General features: G+C 36.2%; 3 protein-coding genes across 4 annotated transcripts; 2 read left to right on the forward strand and 1 right to left on the reverse strand.

Annotated features, from left to right (window-relative positions):
• Nucleotides 1-1,463: 1,463 nt before the first annotated feature.
• On the reverse strand, nt 1,464-17,192 carry LOC135685729 (uncharacterized). 2 transcript variants are annotated; one of them, XM_065201777.2, is made up of 20 exons: nt 17,067-17,192; nt 14,538-14,643; nt 14,332-14,405; nt 13,882-13,957; nt 13,210-13,362; nt 12,760-12,885; nt 11,813-11,893; nt 11,048-11,109; nt 8,918-8,975; nt 7,971-8,102; nt 7,177-7,325; nt 6,851-6,997; nt 6,220-6,328; nt 5,574-5,679; nt 5,067-5,133; nt 4,295-4,548; nt 3,910-3,977; nt 3,273-3,322; nt 3,054-3,150; nt 1,464-1,703 (listed from the first exon to the last, which is right to left on the reverse strand). In XM_065201777.2, exons 2-20 carry the CDS (start codon nt 14,635-14,637, stop codon nt 1,504-1,506), a joined length of 2,109 nt encoding a protein of 702 aa, XP_065057849.2. In that variant the 5' UTR covers nt 14,638-14,643; nt 17,067-17,192; the 3' UTR covers nt 1,464-1,503. The 2 variants fall into 2 exon arrangements, with proteins under 2 accessions (XP_065057849.2, XP_065057848.2); XM_065201776.2 differs by having other exon boundaries at nt 13,882-13,960.
• Nucleotides 9,020-11,486, forward strand: LOC135685737 (melatonin receptor type 1A). Its single transcript, XM_065201790.2, has one exon. The coding sequence runs from the start codon at nt 9,896-9,898 to the stop codon at nt 10,919-10,921; it is 1,026 nt and encodes a 341-aa protein (XP_065057862.1). The 5' UTR covers nt 9,020-9,895; the 3' UTR covers nt 10,922-11,486.
• Nucleotides 17,193-17,234: 42 nt separating the features above from the next.
• Nucleotides 17,235-17,780, forward strand: LOC135685552 (U7 snRNA-associated Sm-like protein LSm10). The gene has a single exon (XM_065201530.2). The coding sequence runs from the start codon at nt 17,235-17,237 to the stop codon at nt 17,655-17,657; it is 423 nt and encodes a 140-aa protein (XP_065057602.2). The 3' UTR covers nt 17,658-17,780.
• Nucleotides 17,781-17,996: the final 216 nt, after the last annotated feature.

A 17,996-nucleotide genomic window follows, 5' to 3' on the forward strand; every position in this document is an offset into this window, starting at 1 on the left:
CGCTACGGAGTGACTCCGGAGTGATATTCGTATCACCTCCAGAGCGGAGTGATTTCCACTCCGCTAATCGAGCGTTGTGTACGGGATTGGTGTGGCGTAGTGTAACTCAAACCCCTATCCGATAAGAAAGTTACTCCGCTCCAATAGCAATCCGGTAAAGTTGTAACTGGCACCACAATGTCCTCCTTTTGTATTGTTGGGATCTTTTATGTAAATTGTCCTTGCTTGCTAGCTATTTGGCTAGGGTGTCTTCGGGGTCCCTATAAGGTGATAATTCATGTCAACAGGGGGGTAATTGCCCCCTTGCCTCCCTGCCAGCATGCCACTTTTGGGCATGCTTTCTCCTTATTAGGCAAACTGATTTAATCCAAAAGCAGACGTTTTCTATTATGAAGCTGAACAAATCAAAGCCATAGTCAAAGCTCATCTAGACAAACATTTACATGACATACTTCACAAGTCAACTACCAGTTTAATGTGTGATCTGAATAAACTTCCTGCAAACAGAAAATGTAACATTTCGTATCGATATTTTTTCTTACAACTGTTGTGTAACTTTAAGTATCATTTTTCGTGTAATCCGTTTACTGCTCACTACAAAATTTGTCGAAAATTTACATAATCTTCCATCTGGCCCGCCTGTGACGTAAGTATTTGTCTTGGCCCACCAACAAATTTAGTTGGAAATCCCTGAATTATAGCCTCTTGTAATTTCTTACAGTATTATTTGTCTTACATTGTAAATACTTTCGATATTTCCGATAGTTGGCATTAATTAGCCTTCACAATGCTATCAGATTTTGACGCAAACTTTAAACAAATTATTTCTTACTATTTTTATCATATAAACACAGGACATTTCCAATCAAAAACAAAATGTCATGTACTTTGTACTTTGAACCCTGTGAGATGTTGGGTAAAATGCTCAAAACCGTTTAAGAACAGTTAATACATATCTGTCGAGTTTCAAGCTGGATGAAACCCAATCATCACACTATCATATTTGATCAGAGAGCCTTTATCACATTTCTTAGCTTCTTGAAGAAATTTCTACTTCTACAATTTCTGCACGACGGAAAACCTACAGACTACCAAAGTTAAAGAAATGTTCCTCAATAATGGACCAAAAGTAGCTAAATCATTTTCCAACTATCGAGGGATTCGACTGTCTTTGCCAAATAACCATTTTATGTCCAAAGAAATTAAAAAAATACATCTAAAGTTTCCCAAGGTTTACTACTGACGTAGATATGATAAATTTTCATTTTTATAATTCCTTTGCAACACTGCGGTATTTCTTTAAATGAGATTACATTCTACCCTGATTAAAAAACAGGACTGGTGTTTCGGCACACATCGTGCACTATTTCGTTCATTAATTGGTCCAGCTCTTCACAGCACACAATATTCAGGACGATCTTCAGACGAAAAAACTAAGTGTGTATTAAAGAAATTCTGACCGATTGGTTTATAAAATTTTTCATTTTATTAACTTAATATCATTCACGAATAATCTTTCAAAACTTCGGCGCTGAGGCAAGAGAAGTCATGAGTACTAAAAGGGTTTGATAATTTCTCTTTTAAATCCGCTAATGACACGTTTTCGTTGTAAACTTCATGCCAGTTTCTTAGGGCAATGCCCTTCATACCTTGATCGAAGAGCAGTTTGCAATAATTGAAAATAACAATATCGTCGATGGTATCTGTAAGAAAGAAAAGCCTGCCATATATACTGAAAAAGCGACAAGACTTGCAAAGCTTCAGAAATCCACCAATTTCAAGTCTCAATACAAGCAAAGACAAATCAATAGTTTTTTTTATTTTTTAAAACTTAAAAAAAGCCAAGTTTTAATCGTTATTATTCTTTTAGTAATAAGGATGAAAAAAGAAAGCAGCCATAAAGCAAAACAGAGATATGGTGACGGACAGGAGTGGAGATTCCTAACTCAACTAGCTGCTAAATTTCCATTGACAAGGTATATAATGTTAATAATGTCAATAATGATAACGATAATTTGATTCACAGAAGGCACTCTGCACGCCGAACTGGAAAAACTCAAAACGATCTTCCTGGACAACGGCTATCCAGAAGACGTCATTTTATCTTATACTAAGGAGAAGATCGCAAGTTTTTCGGCTGTTCAAAAGTTTGGTCCGCAAAAGTGCCCAGTTTATTTGAAACTACCATGGATTGGTAATACTTCCTTGCGATTCGAGAGTCAGATTAGGCAAGCCATAACCAATTGTTTCTTTGCTGTCAATCCTCGGATTGTTTACAGCACTAGGAGAGCCCTTCCATCCATTCAAAAGGATTGCGTTCCTACCAACCAAAAAAGTTCCGTCATTTATGAATTTACGTGCCAGTGTGATTCTGGCTACGTAGGACGCACAACCCAAAGATTGGGGGATAGGATAAAACAGCATGTTCCTTCCAACATAAGAAACAAAACTGCCCCTCAAAGAGAACAGCCTCCTCGACCTTGTAGGTCTAGAAACACTGTTAAAACAAGTGATTCTGCCATCGGTCAACATCTTTTAGACAACCCAGATTGTGCAAAACTCTATAATGACGACATGCTTCGGATAATTGGCAGAGCCCGGTCGTCCTTCCATCTAGCAGTTTTGGAGTCGATCTACATAAAAACGAAAAAGCCGCCATTGTGTAGACAGAAGGAGTTCGTTTTCTCTCTTGGACTCCATTGGTAATTTTTCTTTAGGCTCGCGGCACTGATTGGTCAACCATACCGGTCTCGTGCTTGCGTTTTTTCTGATTGGCCTATTTCGATCCACAACTGGGTATATATTTTCCATCGTGTTCTTTCGGAACCTTATTCTGACGTTTTATGCTCTGAGGAGTGTCAGACGAAAAAACTTTTAGTATGTCGTAAAATGTTTGCTTTTTTCAAAGCCATTTAGAAGGCACTCTATTAATCGAATACAATGTTCAATACTTGTAATATTGACCATTATAAAAACTATAGTTGCAGCATCATAAAATCACATTTCAAGAATTTCCACGCGTGGATTGAGGATTGCTGATAAAAAGAACGTACCTTTGGTTGATTTGACGGCATTTTTGAATTGATCCAATGCTTCTTTCGAGGCACTTGTCGCCGTCAATGCGACGCCAGTGTTATTGTATAATTTTGTCTATATAAGGACAGAGATATTGCCGATTAGGATTTTCACTGTTCATCTGATGGCGATATCAAATTACTAGCTCATCTTAAAATAGTCCCACTTAACAAAACGACAGATAAAATGAGACTTGCCTTTAGCTCATCCAATTTCAGGGTACAAATACATTCAACAGGAATGCCCACTACGATAAAAAATTATTGTAATAATAAGATATCTGTTGAAATTCCACTTTGGCATTTGATAAAATAATTCAAAGTTGTTCTGAAAAACTTTATTCTTATGACATTTTATAGAAACTTTAAAAAAAGAGAATCTTGTTGCTGAATTCAAAAGGGGAGAATGTACTCTTCTTCCCAGCCTTGTATTCACATCTTCCTGTGTGCCTTAACAGACAGCCAACCCCTTTCAAAACCTTAATCTTATACTTCACCTTCCCGACCACCAGCTACGGTCGTTAAATACTGAAATTTTTTTAGTTGGTGATTTTAGGAAAAGGCGCATGAGCCTATAGCTAGTCCCTAACAAGGGGAAGGGAGAAATGGTTAGGGAGAAAGAGAGGAAATATCAAGTTTGTAGAAAGACATGTCATCACTTTAAATACCTTTCAATCAATCATTACCAAATAAAATACCAAAAAACTATCAATACTATTAATTAATCATTACCGTTACAAAACTGAAATAAAACGCAGATAACTTTCAAAGATAAATATCGTAAGAAAGGTCAAAAAGAAGCTTGAGAAAATGAAAAATTGAAGGAATGTCAAACCTTCAAATTTTGATCGTTTAGCAAGAGGCTGCCGGATTCCAATGTTTTCTTCTAATGTTGAAGTTATACTGATAAGTTGAAAGCAAAGTGTTAATAAATATATTGTTATTTTAAACTCATACAACCTCTTTGATTTCTTAGCAGAAAACTAAATTTCTGACTCAAGTCTTCTTCCTGGATGCCATTTGAGAAGAGCTTTGTTAATTGAGTTTTTGACAGAATACATCAGTGAATACAGGGGCAGTTTTTTTATAAAAAAGGGTAAACATTTTATATGGCAGAATTAAAATAAAACATGGAAGAAATGTCCTGCAACTTTAAATAAAATTCAACGGAGATAAAACGGGAAAAGTAATTTCGTGCCAACGAAATAAAAACGTCTTGCCTTTGCAAAACAGATAAAGCCTCGCTGTCTTTTCCAAGATGCATCAGAATCTCACTTTTATAAACAAGAGTGATGACGTCATCATAGAACTGCAGGATCTTCCCTGTTGAATTTGTAATCAAGGTCGTAACACAAGCAGGAAACTGCAAAATGTAGTTGCATAAGACAAGCCCTTGGTTGTGCAGCTTTGCTTTCATTAACGCGTCTATTGCCTGGTGGAAGAGCAGGACCAGATTTCCATTTTCATCGCTATTCTAGAATGCAACAGGAGACTCGATGACAGGAGTGGAACTGACCGAAGTTTGAGAAAACAAGATGCTCAGGAAATACTTTTTATAAAACAAATAGAGCTTCAAAGAAAAGTATTTGCACACAGTTTGCAAAGATGTTAACTTGACATACGGTTTCATGCCATTGAGCATTTAAAAAGTTACACACACAAGAAAAGCTAAATTCTCAATGTCATCCATATCAGGGTTGGAAAATTTGTGAGCAAATACCATAGTCCATGAAACTCAATGTTACTGTCAAACTGAATACAAATATTAGAAAGCCACATAAACAAACATTCATCTAAATATGCAAAAAATTAATAGTTGCCGTTAAAGAACAGAAGCTCTTTTAATCTAACGCCTTGAAAATCCAGATTATTGTTTCTCCAGTGCTCACTTTGCTTACGAGGAGAGGGGAATCTAGAATGAGCGGAGTATGCTACATAGGCAAAATAGATTGCATGATGCAGTTATTAATTTCAGTTCACGTTAAAACTTACCCCAGAGAAACAGCACTGTCTGGACTTTCTTATCAAACTAAGATATGCACGAGATGCCTCTTTGAATCTGTAAAACAAACATTCGATACTCATCTTCAATTTCATTAGATCCAAATTATCCACAACAAGACAGTATCAACAAAATAATATCAGTTATGAAACTGGTAAAGGTAAGTCTTCATATTGCATCATATATAGATATTTTGCAGTAAAGGAGAATTGGAAAGAGGAGCTTTTTCGTAGGGAGAAGGAAGTATCTCCTAAAACTTGACCAAGATAAGCTATGGGGAGCCTTGCCTTAAAAGCTGTAGGGAGCCTTGCCAGGTGTAAAGGAGCATACTGATCATAAGCCCCGAAATGCTCTACCTGGTGGATTGGCTGATGAGCTAGCAAGGACTCAGAATTATAAAAGACAACATGTATACATGTTTGTATATTTTATATATAGCAGTATAGTATATCTATACTGACACACGCCTCTTTCAAGTTGGGCACCCTTTAACCCACCTTTTTTGCTGAAATAGGCAACCAGCAAGGTCTCTTAGCAGCTGCCTCTCATCCAAACAAGGCAAGTATAAACAAAGCCTATCTCCATTGCCACATAGCCTTGTTCCTTTATAAAAAAGACATTGCTTGTATAGTCATCAAACGACTCGATAAAGCATGCTTAAATGGCAAAGGGAGGCGAAATGTTTCCATTTACTCCCGGCGGGCTCAGTCAGTTGATCAAACGTATTACAGGTGAGTTCTGAAAAACTCTGGGAAACGTTGGTCTGAAAGCTAGAGCTCTGGGGCACAGAATCTTGAAAATAGGGTTACTTTTTTAGTCAGTCAGAGGAAACACAAAAAGGGCAAGAATTTACTGATATGATGTTAAAGATATCTTTTTAGGTAAATCAATGGCATATTGAAGTACAAAAAATTTTGCTGTAGCATCTATTCTTGTATATTGTTCTAATCCTAGACAAGAAATTTAAGTCTTTGTTTTTAAATATATAGCATAGACTTATAAGTCTTTGCAAGTATGTTAGAGATACTTCGCATAAGATTTTTCAAGAATAATTCCTTTATCCGAAAAACTTGACGAGTTCAATAATTTAAGTTTTTAAAAACATTATTCGACATTGATAGATGACAACAAAAATAGACGAACCTTGAAACCTTGAACTGACTACAGCACACAACTTGAGAACGAAAATTTCCTCAAAACGAAATGCCACTCGGTGGCCAGTTAAGGGCATCTGGCAATCAGATTGCACTAGCTGCAATATAAAGCGACAGAAGTAAAAAATATACCACGAGAATAGCATCATCAACCGAAAGGCAACGGTACATTATAGGAAAGACACGGATTCTGAGACACGCTATCACTGCATGTTACGGGACTGAAACACACTTTATTCCTTTTAAATACTTTGCTTTGGATACGAGGAAAACAACATAAGCAGTTTGAATACAGCTGTGAAAAAAACCTTGATAACTAGAAGATTACCGATTTTGGCATGCATTGATCAAATGTCGCGTTCAGATTTCTTGAATGGCACTTAATTGGAAGTGTTATGCTAATGTAAGTTGATTCAAAGAAGATGAAAATTCAACGAAACAGTTAAAGAAGCTTTAAAAGCGATTAGAAAATTTTCTGGAGGTATGTTGGTATCGTTGAAGTTTCAAACCAATACGGCACAAGAGGACTAGTACTGCGTTTGTACGGCCTTCCTGATTAGACAATTAGTGTATAAGGTTGGCTGAAGGAACGAAAAAAGGAAAAATAACGGTGAACAAACCCGCAAAGCTTGATGAATACAATCCGACTTGATTTCGAATTGATTCAAAACTTCAAGCGTCAGGAGTAAATTCTTCAACGGGGCTCTGTTACGCGGGAACGTTCTTGACGACTTCTCGAATAAACGACAAGCGATGTTGGGCTTTTCCTACAAAGTATTGTTTAATGCTTTCATTGTATGACTTCAAAGTTGAAAAAAAATAACATTCCTATAACTGAAACATGACGGTAAAATAATCATAGAGATGAGCCCCTTTGTGAAAAATAAGAGAAAGATAGTACCACTATCATCACAGGTAGATACGAAAAGAGGCGTATAAAACATACCAATTCGAAGTAACAAATGCCAAGAACATTCAAAGCATTGCTGAACAACAGGTTATCGTTTTCATCACCCTCTTGTTTCAGTTGGCAACATAATGCTTGAGTTATAACAGAGCAGTGCATAAAATTATTTTCCTTGAGGAGCGTGTAGGCTACAAAGAAAGGTTCAAAGAGTGAATCCACCAATGTGAAATTATTCTGCTACCGTATATATTATGCTACCGTATATAAAAAGAAACCTTTTCCAATATTGGAGAGGACGAGCGGATAGGAGACACTGCGTGGACATGAGGCATACAAAAAGCAGGTACACTATAACCCAGCCCTTGGGTTTAAAATTTTCGGCTTTGATACACCTCAATACATTTTGACTTTATGGCGAGAAATCGCAGATATTCCTATATTGCCTGCTGATTGGCTCTTTTGCAAAAGCACACATTAAGCAGATATAGTACAGCTTTTAGTACATAAGTAAACAGCACTATAATGGATTCAATTCATTTCCATCCGATATTATACGATTATACGGCTAGTATTTGGCTGATTCGCTCTGCACTCACTTCTAACCAAAACTTTGAACAATTCAAAATCGTACTAGGATGTGTCTTTTCTGTGTTTTCCTACATATAACATGAAGCATTTGCTAAAACTGTATAAATATGGGCACTATCAACCAATTTAAGGATCAGGCTACAAAAAATTTCGTTCAACTCTTCCAAGAAATTTAATCCAAATCTACTTTTGCTCCATCTCTGGTTCTTGTAATATACAAAAAAGTTATATGAATGATCAATTACCTGTCAACAGCTGAAGAAGTTTGCTTGTGTTTTTGTATCCCTGATACTTTTCAATAAGGTTCTTGGCAGCCTCCTCCCTCTTACTAATCATTTGAAAAAGGCCGGCCAACGAAGATAGTTGATGCTCAAAGTCTACAGAAATTTAAAGTAAACGGCGAAATAATAAGGAGAAGGGGGAGAAAAAGAGAGCGAATAAAACCGAATCACAGCACTGCATCGTAGGAGACACAAGTAAATATCCAAAAACAGAGGATGTAACAAAAGAGAAGGTATTGATTGTGACAGTTCTTTGTCAATCAGTTTTAACGAGTACAAGGACCTCCTATGTCCATTTCTACGATATTACTAGCTTTAATATTTTGGTTTGTCAACCGGTTTCAATAATTGTATAAATGGTTTTAAAATGGTATCGATTTTCACCATTCGGTGTAAACAATAGTTCCCAGACAATCATAACAAGCCCCTCTCTCAATGTACCCACAAAAAAATATTTTCCAAAAGGTTAGTACTAGATTCTACGAGGCACGATATACACTTTCGAAAAATCGGAGTTAGGTCCTACATACGCGCATCTAAATTATATATTCAACTTTTCGGTGAGCATTTTTGCCTGGCATACATTTCCTCACAGAGCTCTTAAATCCCTTGTCAAAAATTTGTACGAATAAATATAGCTTTTTATTTTTGCTGATTTGAAAATTATTAATTCAGTCTTATGAAAAATCAACTGCGCAGAATTTTTTATAAAGCACACTATTGTGACTTACTGAGAAGACATATTATTAAAAAACAACTGCTTCTCAGCAATGCCTCTGCTTTTCAATTTACGTCGTCAAAGCTTAGGACACCACTGTTACATCGTATGGACGCCAGTATTATAAAACTATTAAAATTCTAAGCGAAAAGAATTGGTTACAATTGCATTGAACAAAGTGAATCCATTCGACCTTCAATATGAGCCTGCTGCAATAAAGCACCTGCTACCAAACCAGAAATTGACGGATCCTGCAAAATTAATGCTGACAATTAGTCTAGCCAGAGATAACGCTTATATTGTTTATGAAACGGAATCACAGTAGAGACGGTAAAACTATGAGAACTGATCGAGGACAAACAAGAGATATGCGAAACTTGGAGGGGCTTTAAGGATGAACTGCATCAAACAGAGTGACCGAAAACAAGGAAAAGCTCAAGTATTGTACGAGAAATGATGGAAACAGTGAAAATCAGTGAAGCAGACAAATGACAAAACAGCTATGGCTTCAAGGCATGGATAATCATGCAAAACTAAGTTAACAATTGAATAAGATTGTATTTGCAATTGCGGTGAAGAGAGAACTGTAGGATTTGAATGCATGGCTACAGAACAATGTAAATTTAGATAGTTCAAGAGAAAGGCGAAAAACATCGATGTAGCTAAATATGTGAGATTCTTACAACCAATTGGATATGCCTCAAGATACCTATGAAAAAGTAGACGACGAAGGAAAAGCAACAAATTGTTAATTGATAGAAGATGACCATATTTTTTGAGCAGACTTTCATCTTTTGGGCCGAAGAACCAGCGAACATCTGACAACCGGACGTTTGAATTCCTCGTTTAAAAAACGCGAATACGCAACAGTTATATTCGAAAAGCACATCAACTGGGGATAGCTGATTGTCAGAAGCGAGAAAGAACTTCAATTGGGTTGGACTTTTAGGTAGTTTTAGTGTCTCGTTCAACGCGATAAAAGTGGATTTAACAGATTGCATAAAAGCCAGGCTGGAGTGACAATCCATCTCCGCTACACGCAGAAACGGAGGTTTTGTTTGTACCATTAAAAAACTGAGATTTCATAAGTATTGAGATGGTAGAACGTTCACGAATTTGAGAAAGCAACGGTTCGCCTCTGCACTGGAATGTCAGGGTTGACACTCGCCGCATGGAAAAGGCTGATCGCTGCAAATATTCTAAAGACTTTGTCGTGAAAATTGCGCCATTAATCATGATGAAAAACACCAGCGTTCAGAATGAAATGTTGCTTAGCAACGCAGAGAAAAGCGGAATAATCAGCATTATCATTATTATTTTCACGTTTGGGTCTTTTGCCAATGTTGCCATTTGCTTTGTCTACAGAAGGGTACAGCTTCTACAAAAACTCCCTAGTGTACTGATCATTAACCTTGCTGTTTGTGACCTGTTAATGTGCCTAAATACAGGCTTCATGATTCATGGATTATATTCTGGCTCCACAGGACCAAGTAGACTTCTTTGTGACATATCTGGATACATCAAATTCGTCCTGACATTTTCTTCATTTGCTTTCGTGATGCTGATAATGGTAAAGCGGTATTGCTATGTTGCACTATACGACAGCGATAAGTGCAAAAACGTCAAACTTGCAATGGCCGCTATATGGCTCTACCACATGATTCTTGGCTTGGCACCAATATTAGGCTGGTCTCGCTTCACTTTCTCGCCTGGCAAATTGGCATGTACTTGCCGCATCAGGACCAGTTTGTCGTTCTCGATAGTTGTAGCTGTAACATCAATGGTCGGACCATTATTCGTTCTCTTGTTTTGTTCGGTGCGCATCTTCCAAAAATTACGGCAGACGAGAACCTTCTTTGCACAAGGATCACTGAATCAAAGTCAGCGCAAAAGAGACGAAATACGAGGCACCATTATTTTGTTTAGCGTGATATTTAACTACTTTATATGCGCTGTCCCTTTTATAGTTGTCAACCTGATGGAGATTTTTGATAGTGATTTTGTCATACCTATACGGCTGGATATAGCAACCGCAATTATAACCCAGTTCATGCCTGCTATTAACCCAGTCATATTTGGGTTTGGCAATGAGAGATTTCGAAAAGCTTTTTTAAAGCTGATTTGCCGCAGTCGTAGCAGGAAGATCAGACCGGCGGTGAAGATCAAAGAAAACACACAAACAATTGGTGGATCTTAGGCAGTGCCGAGGAGGTGCGCTAAGCAGGAGCCTGTGTACTGAACAACGGAATCGAAATGGATATACTAGGAGAATTGTGAACAACAGAGAAGGTGGTGCCTTCAACAAGCATTAATCTCTCTATACCTGTCTTTTGATTCTTCTTGTTAATTCAAAAAGTTCCAACACCATCTTTTCGAATGCTTGGCCTTAATGAAGATCAATACGAAAACATATTGAAAGCAAAAATCATTTTGGAATTAAACAGAATAAATTATGGCTGATTGGACTGCAATGCGAATTAACGATTGGTGATCCTTGACTTTTCTAAGTTCACAATGTGGACATGGAGCTACCCGCTCAATTATATATATGTTATATATATATGTTATATATATATGTTTTGTGCTTTCAGTGCATATATGCTAACGGAGAAGTCCGCGTATTCAATAAATATTGTATTAATAAGCACAACGTAATTGTTAAATAATGGTGCGTCTGAATATTGATGTGTGACGTCACGGACGGAGAAATGTTCAAGGAAACGCAGTCTCAACTAATTTTGCAATAAGGTAGAAAATGACGATCTTTGTATTCGTTTTCCTGAATATTGTCAATTCTCACACCGTATCAAAGAAACTATAATTTGTAGGCTAGGACAAACGAGCAAGAGATATGTTCGGTCTTTACGGAAGACTTTGTTATTAAAAGGCAACAAAATTAACGATGAACTGAACACTAAACTAAAATGTTTCCTCGCGTTTGAAATTTAGCAACAGATAATGAGCTTACAGAGCACAAAAATGACGATGAGGTTAGTTTATCTTGATAAATCATAGAATGATGTAAGAATTTCGAAAAGTTGAGTTTTTATGTAGCTTAGAATATCGAAACAAAGCATGTTCAAGTTACCTTGATTCTCAGAGGATAGCAGCATCATTACCATAATTGAAACATGTACAAGGAACATTGACAACCACTTACTCTGTTCCCCTATAACAAGCAAACGACACCGATGTTCAAACAAAAAGACAAAATACTAATAACCGACAAATTGATACTGGACGATTGCATGAAAAATGGACTTGAACTTGCATTACACGTAAACGCAAGAACAATGAGATGCAATCACATTGAATCAGAAGAAAACTGCTAGAACCATTTCGCTTTAGCGGCGATAGAACGTTAAAGTGCTCACCAAGCATCTTGTTGTAAAATATCCGCTTTTTGATAAAATTCGTAGCCCTTCCATTTTTCAGTTAGAAAATCATGAAAACATCAAAATAGCTTCACAACAAAATCATAACGCATTTCCAGTCGAAAGAGCTGTGCATCTACAAGCAGCGCTTCCCTCGACTTTTCAGTATTACCCTACGCTACTTATTGAAGTGCAAACCAGACTCAAAATACTCAACAAATGTTTAAAATCACAATGACTTTAACTATCTGGTAGACTTCTACTTCCGTTGCAACAAACCGCCTGGTCGGCGAGGAAGAAATTGTTTGGACAAAAAAATTAGCGTTTGTTGGGTGAACCATTTCATGGCAAACAAAAAAGGTGACTGATCCTAAGACAGTTCAACTCAATCACTCAACAGGAAACTATTTTTTACTTCTACCCAACGCCTAAAATTTAGCGGGACAGGTTAAAGATTTTCATTGAGGATTATGGTGCGTGTTCACGCATTAATATGTTCACGTTTTATGCTTGCTAATCGATTTTGAAAACTTGACAAGAGGGTTATATTTCTAAATATAAGAGGCACCATTTGCACGAGCCGTGCAGCTCCGATGAACTATGATTGAGAGAACAAAGTTGGAATGTATTTATTGTACTTGCAATCAAGCTGGTAGAGTACCTGGAGCATTTTGCAACATTCTGCAGCATTCGGTGATCAATGACACGATATCTGGTGTACTACAAGATTGGGAGCGGTTCAGTATCTCTGCTTTCTTTCGAAAAGAATTGGATGCGAGAACCATCACTGAAATATAACAAAGTGCTCAGACGTTTGTTCAGAATTGATTTAAAATGCGAAATAATATGGATGCATTTAACGGTGAGCTTTACTCAAAATGATCAAAACAGACGAAATATGTTGATATAATTCTAATGTGATTTTGTTATTTCCTTAGTAAGTGAGAGCTTCTTGAGCATTTTGTCCTAATTGCTAATGAGTAAGAAGAGAATGCAAAACAACTTCTACATCATTGCATGTCTAAACAAGTGCTTGTCTGTTGCTCTGTTTTATTGGCTTCAAGCACAAGTTATCATCGCAAATCAACTGACAAATGTGATGTGCAAAAACCTCTTTTTGTAGCAGTAGCCAAATGGTGGCCAACATCTTCCTTTAGAGAGTTGCCTGCCACCAGAAAAGAATTTCGTTCTACCAAATCCAATGAAAGGATGTTGCAAATGCTGCACAACTCGGTTATGGAGCCAAGGACAGAGCAAGGAGGTCCTGAAAATTAATCACCAAGATTTAACAATCATATCCAAGGATTTAACAAATTTTAATGTTTCTGATTTTCACTATTTTTTAATTCACTTACTTTCACTAAAAAGGTAAAATCTTTAAAATATAAAAAAATCAAACTTATATGAGATGGGGATTTAAAAAGCTTTAGCTACAAAGGCTAATGTGTTTTTTGCTTTCGAAAAATTGCTGGAGCATGCAAGTAACTGATAGTAAATATAACAGAATACTTGGAGAAGGCCATTGCTGCAAAATGGCTGTAAAATAGAGATAGAAAAGAGCTTCAAAAACCGGTTGAATACTTTTACTAAATATAAAGCAATATGTCTGGAGAGGCTGGATGAAAATGAGTACAAAATGTCCAAGTAGTTGATGGAAAGAGCCCAGGATCAAAAACAGTTGTTGATTGACCTTGAAAGCTACTTTTTATCATATATGCTAGTCAACTTGTAATCAATATTATAAGTCAGTTAGTCAAAATATATGATAATTGTGATAATGCACCTTGCTCCTCTGCTAAAAGTTCCAAAAGTTGCTTTCGATAATTTGTTATGTCAGATGATCTTTCAAACTTTTCCGTCTTCTAAAAAAGGATTTCAAAATAAGACTTTGTAATTTGCATAGTTCACTGTGTTTGCAAGCATAAGACATCACCAGTAGGTAATCCAAAATACAATGGAAATAAGTGGGAATAATGAAAATATCAAATATCTATCTAGGTATACAAACGAAGGACTAAATGCTGAAATATTGAAAGTGGGCCAGATTGATTCTCTAACAAAAAAACTCAGGGGCTAAACAGGGGAGTAAATGTCTTTCTGACCCACTTGACAGTTCTCTGTGTTATTAGTTTATGTTCATATTTCTAAGTTGTTTGAGAAAGTAATGCTGTTAAAGATAATCAGCCTTACATATTGAATACTAAAACTGAAAAATCAGGCTGCAATTTCCAACCTTTATTCTGCAAGTGATGATGCATAACTCACACAACCATGATTCAGCAACTTGATTGGCTGGCATATGTTTTCCTGTAATAATATTATGAATATCATCCCTTTGTTGTAGTCTTAATCCAGAATTTATAAGAGATCAAAGAAGAAATTTATTTAAAGATATCAATACAACAACAAAAGAAAACATTGTTCAAAATTTCAAAGTACTTTGCTTTAGAACTTTGACTGCATTATCGAATTCACCATTCTTCATCAAGAGGACTGCTTTTTCTATTTCATCAGCAAGTTCTGAGTTGAATACTGACATTGTGTCCTCAAAAAATGGAAAGATGTTTCATTAATTTCTAAGTACACATACATGTATATAATAGTTGTTCTGCAAATTAAAAAACTTAAAGCTTTTTATGCTTTAGCAGTAACATAAATGCAAGGAAAGAAACTTGGTTAGATAATGGGGGGGCAAGCCTATTGTTTAGATACAATGACATCACATTTTCCCACTGTTTTAGAACAAGAAGCCATTGCCATCCAAAGTATTGGGGAGATGACCATCCCTTATACCCCAGGTGTCTGCCACTGCATACATGTTCTTGACAATAATTTATTTGAGTGTCTTCTTTGTGCATTCATAGTCTAAAACTTTCAAGAGCATTGTTCAATTTGAGGTTGGTAACGCTATATTAATTTTTGAGCTTTTTGTAACAATTTAGCAGTTTTGTGGCAGTGTGACATTTGACCTTTCACAAAATTTTCTTTGAATTCTACTTTGCAAAATAATATTTCAAATCATTGCAATTGACATTTTGATTGAAAAAATCTGGAGTTTGTAGCTGTAAATGCAGCATAAATCAGCTGCTAGTGATATACAAACACTTTATTCACTACTGATATATCAACACTCACATCACATCATCACAAGAACAACAATTATTCATGCATTTAAGCTACATTTTTCTTCCACATTCTTAGGCAGTGGAAATGATGACCCCACACAAAAATGTTTAAGGTTACACAATACCTATCTTGTGAGACATGATGTCAATGCCTCAGAGACCATTCTAGAGAACACGCATGTTACACTAAAAATGTTTTGCAAACAATTGCAAACAATTGGTGTATTTTTCTGCAAAATTTTGGCATAATTGCATTGGCATGGCATGAATGTTCTGGTTTTTCATTTGAAAATTTGCTGACATGGTGTAATATTTAAAAATTATCTAAAGCTTTTTCTGCATGTTTAAAAATGTCCAAAGAAAGATGTCTTGTGGCCATGACTAGCGGCACTTACAAATGACATAGCTTATTTAAGAAATATTTGCGATAGGAGACTTTTTCCTTTATTTCTAAGGCTGTGGTCTGCTAAAATTTTCCTGTGGGTAGACCCCTGAACTCCTACTGTTTGGTTTATATGTGCCCAAAACCACCCCACTCTGGCCACACCACTGATTTCTGTGTACTGTTTTCATTTGAAAATGATACAACATGAAACAATTTGAGGAATGTGAAAAAACCCTGATAAAGGTCACATCTCCGTCAGACAGATAAACTATACTACATATCCTTCTGCGAGGGTTGCTCAGCATTACAAGGCATGCCTCATGAATTTAAGCAAGCTGGTGGTAGGAATCGGACACCAATACTAGTGGTGTAAAACGTATGGCATGCAAAAAGCGAACTTTCCACTACGGTTCTGATAAAACAATAAAGAAAATTACAACAAAACAATTTGGCTGCCAATTAGGAATAAAAAAATTCAACTTATGGCCTGCAAAGTGTTGTATAGGACCAAAATGGTTCACAAAGTATTAAGTGGCATGAAACATTTTACATAGTGGGAAAACAAGCAATTCATAGTTGGACTTGTTTTGATAAATAGTATCCAAAGCAATTCCATGATAAACAGGTAACAGAAAGTCACAAAATCACCAACTTTCATGCTTATTTGAAAAATTAGTACATAATTCGCAAAATTTCATATTCGCAAAATCCCTGTTAATTCAATGGGCCCAAAACAAAAACCATCAGTATTAAAAGAAAAGGAAAACTAAATTACTATTTGCATTAAAAATGCCTAGTTTGTTCTGCAGTAAATATCTAAACAGTAAGTAAAAATATTTTCGAACACCTCATTGTACCTACTAAAACTTTAAAGATAGAGTATTCATTACATACATACATACATACATACATACTTTTTTTATTTTTTAAGCAGGTTAGAAAGTCTGGCAACTCAAAAGAGCTGATGTGGACCTACTATAAATTAAAGGCTAAAAGAAATAATTATTACATCATGTAAAAGATAAAAAAAAATTAAAAATTGTTTACTAGCAGTCTAGTAATATTTAAAATCATTCTCTTTGTTTAAAAATCCAGTTAATCCTTTTTGAAAAGTGAAGTTATTTATTGTCTGATGAAGGTATATAGATGAAGTTATTACATTACATAAGTCATACACTTGTTGATTTACTTCTCTTAAACTTCAAATGTGAGCCTTTTTTATAAAAGCCTTCACCTATGCAAATTGATGTTCGTTTTACAGGCTGGGCACACTTGATAATATAATATATGTTTTTCATTATGTTTAACTTGAAGTAACAGTTAATTTCCAAAATATGGTCCTTACCATATCATAATACGGTTCTAGATTTGTTTTAATATACAGGCTGGAAGGTTTCTCAATCATTTTTTATGTTTCCTTTCTTAAACTAAAATTTAACAGTGCTTAGGAAAACTCACCAGGATTTGTCGTCGGGATCAGCAGATGCCCTTCGCCAAGGCAGCCTTACTTTTGTATTCAACAGTGATCCAATTTCACAACACAACATCATCAAACCGATCAAACATCCTCTATCAAAATTGGCGCCAAATCAACACGAGGCCAATCTCGCATTTAGAATGTAAGACATGGCGGCATCTGAAGTAGTGGAAATAGCAGGGGAAGAGAAGTACTCGGCTGAAAAAACGCTGATTTGCTTGCTTCATGCTTGCAAAGGATGCATCACAACCGTAGAACTGCGCGACGAATCAGCGTTGTATGGAAGAATCGCACATGTCGATGGATTTATGAACATTAGAATGCTTGATGTCACGCTTACAAAAGTTGATGGACGTGTCCTACATTTTGATGAAATATTTGTCCAAGGTGAAAAGATTCGTTTTGTTCAGATACCAGATGAAATAGACATTAGAAGAGCAATTTTCCAACAGCTCAATATGATCAGTAGAACGAAAAACCCACCAATGAAAACTTACAAACGAGGCAGGGGGAGAGGGCGAGGTTTTGGCCGTGGTTTCGGCCGTGGACGAGGAAAAGAAGCCAGTAAATGACTAAAATTTATATGTTCTTTAAAGTTGTTAATGTTTTCTTTTTGTGCCTGTCCTGTGGCGTAGGCAATATTTCGAATACCTGTAACATAGCTTCTTTTTGAAAAACTTTGCAAATGAAATTGAGATTAATTCAGATAATTGAGCCTAAGGCCTTGAAATGTTAATAAAGGAAAGGCCCCGGTAGCAGTGGGGGGGAGGAAGGCGAGTTTAATGGTAAAGTCTTATTATTGTGATCACCACATAATTTGCTTTCTCATGCTTTCCATGCACCATTTCCAGCCCAGCACAAGGTATTTTACAGTCTGGCCTACTATTGTGTCAAACATCATAGGTGATTGT

The sequence above is a fragment of the Rhopilema esculentum genome, chromosome 15, assembly GCF_057945365.1.
Source record: "Rhopilema esculentum isolate cy_ngs chromosome 15, ASM5794536v1, whole genome shotgun sequence".
Taxonomy (NCBI): Eukaryota; Metazoa; Cnidaria; class Scyphozoa; order Rhizostomeae; family Rhizostomatidae; genus Rhopilema; species Rhopilema esculentum.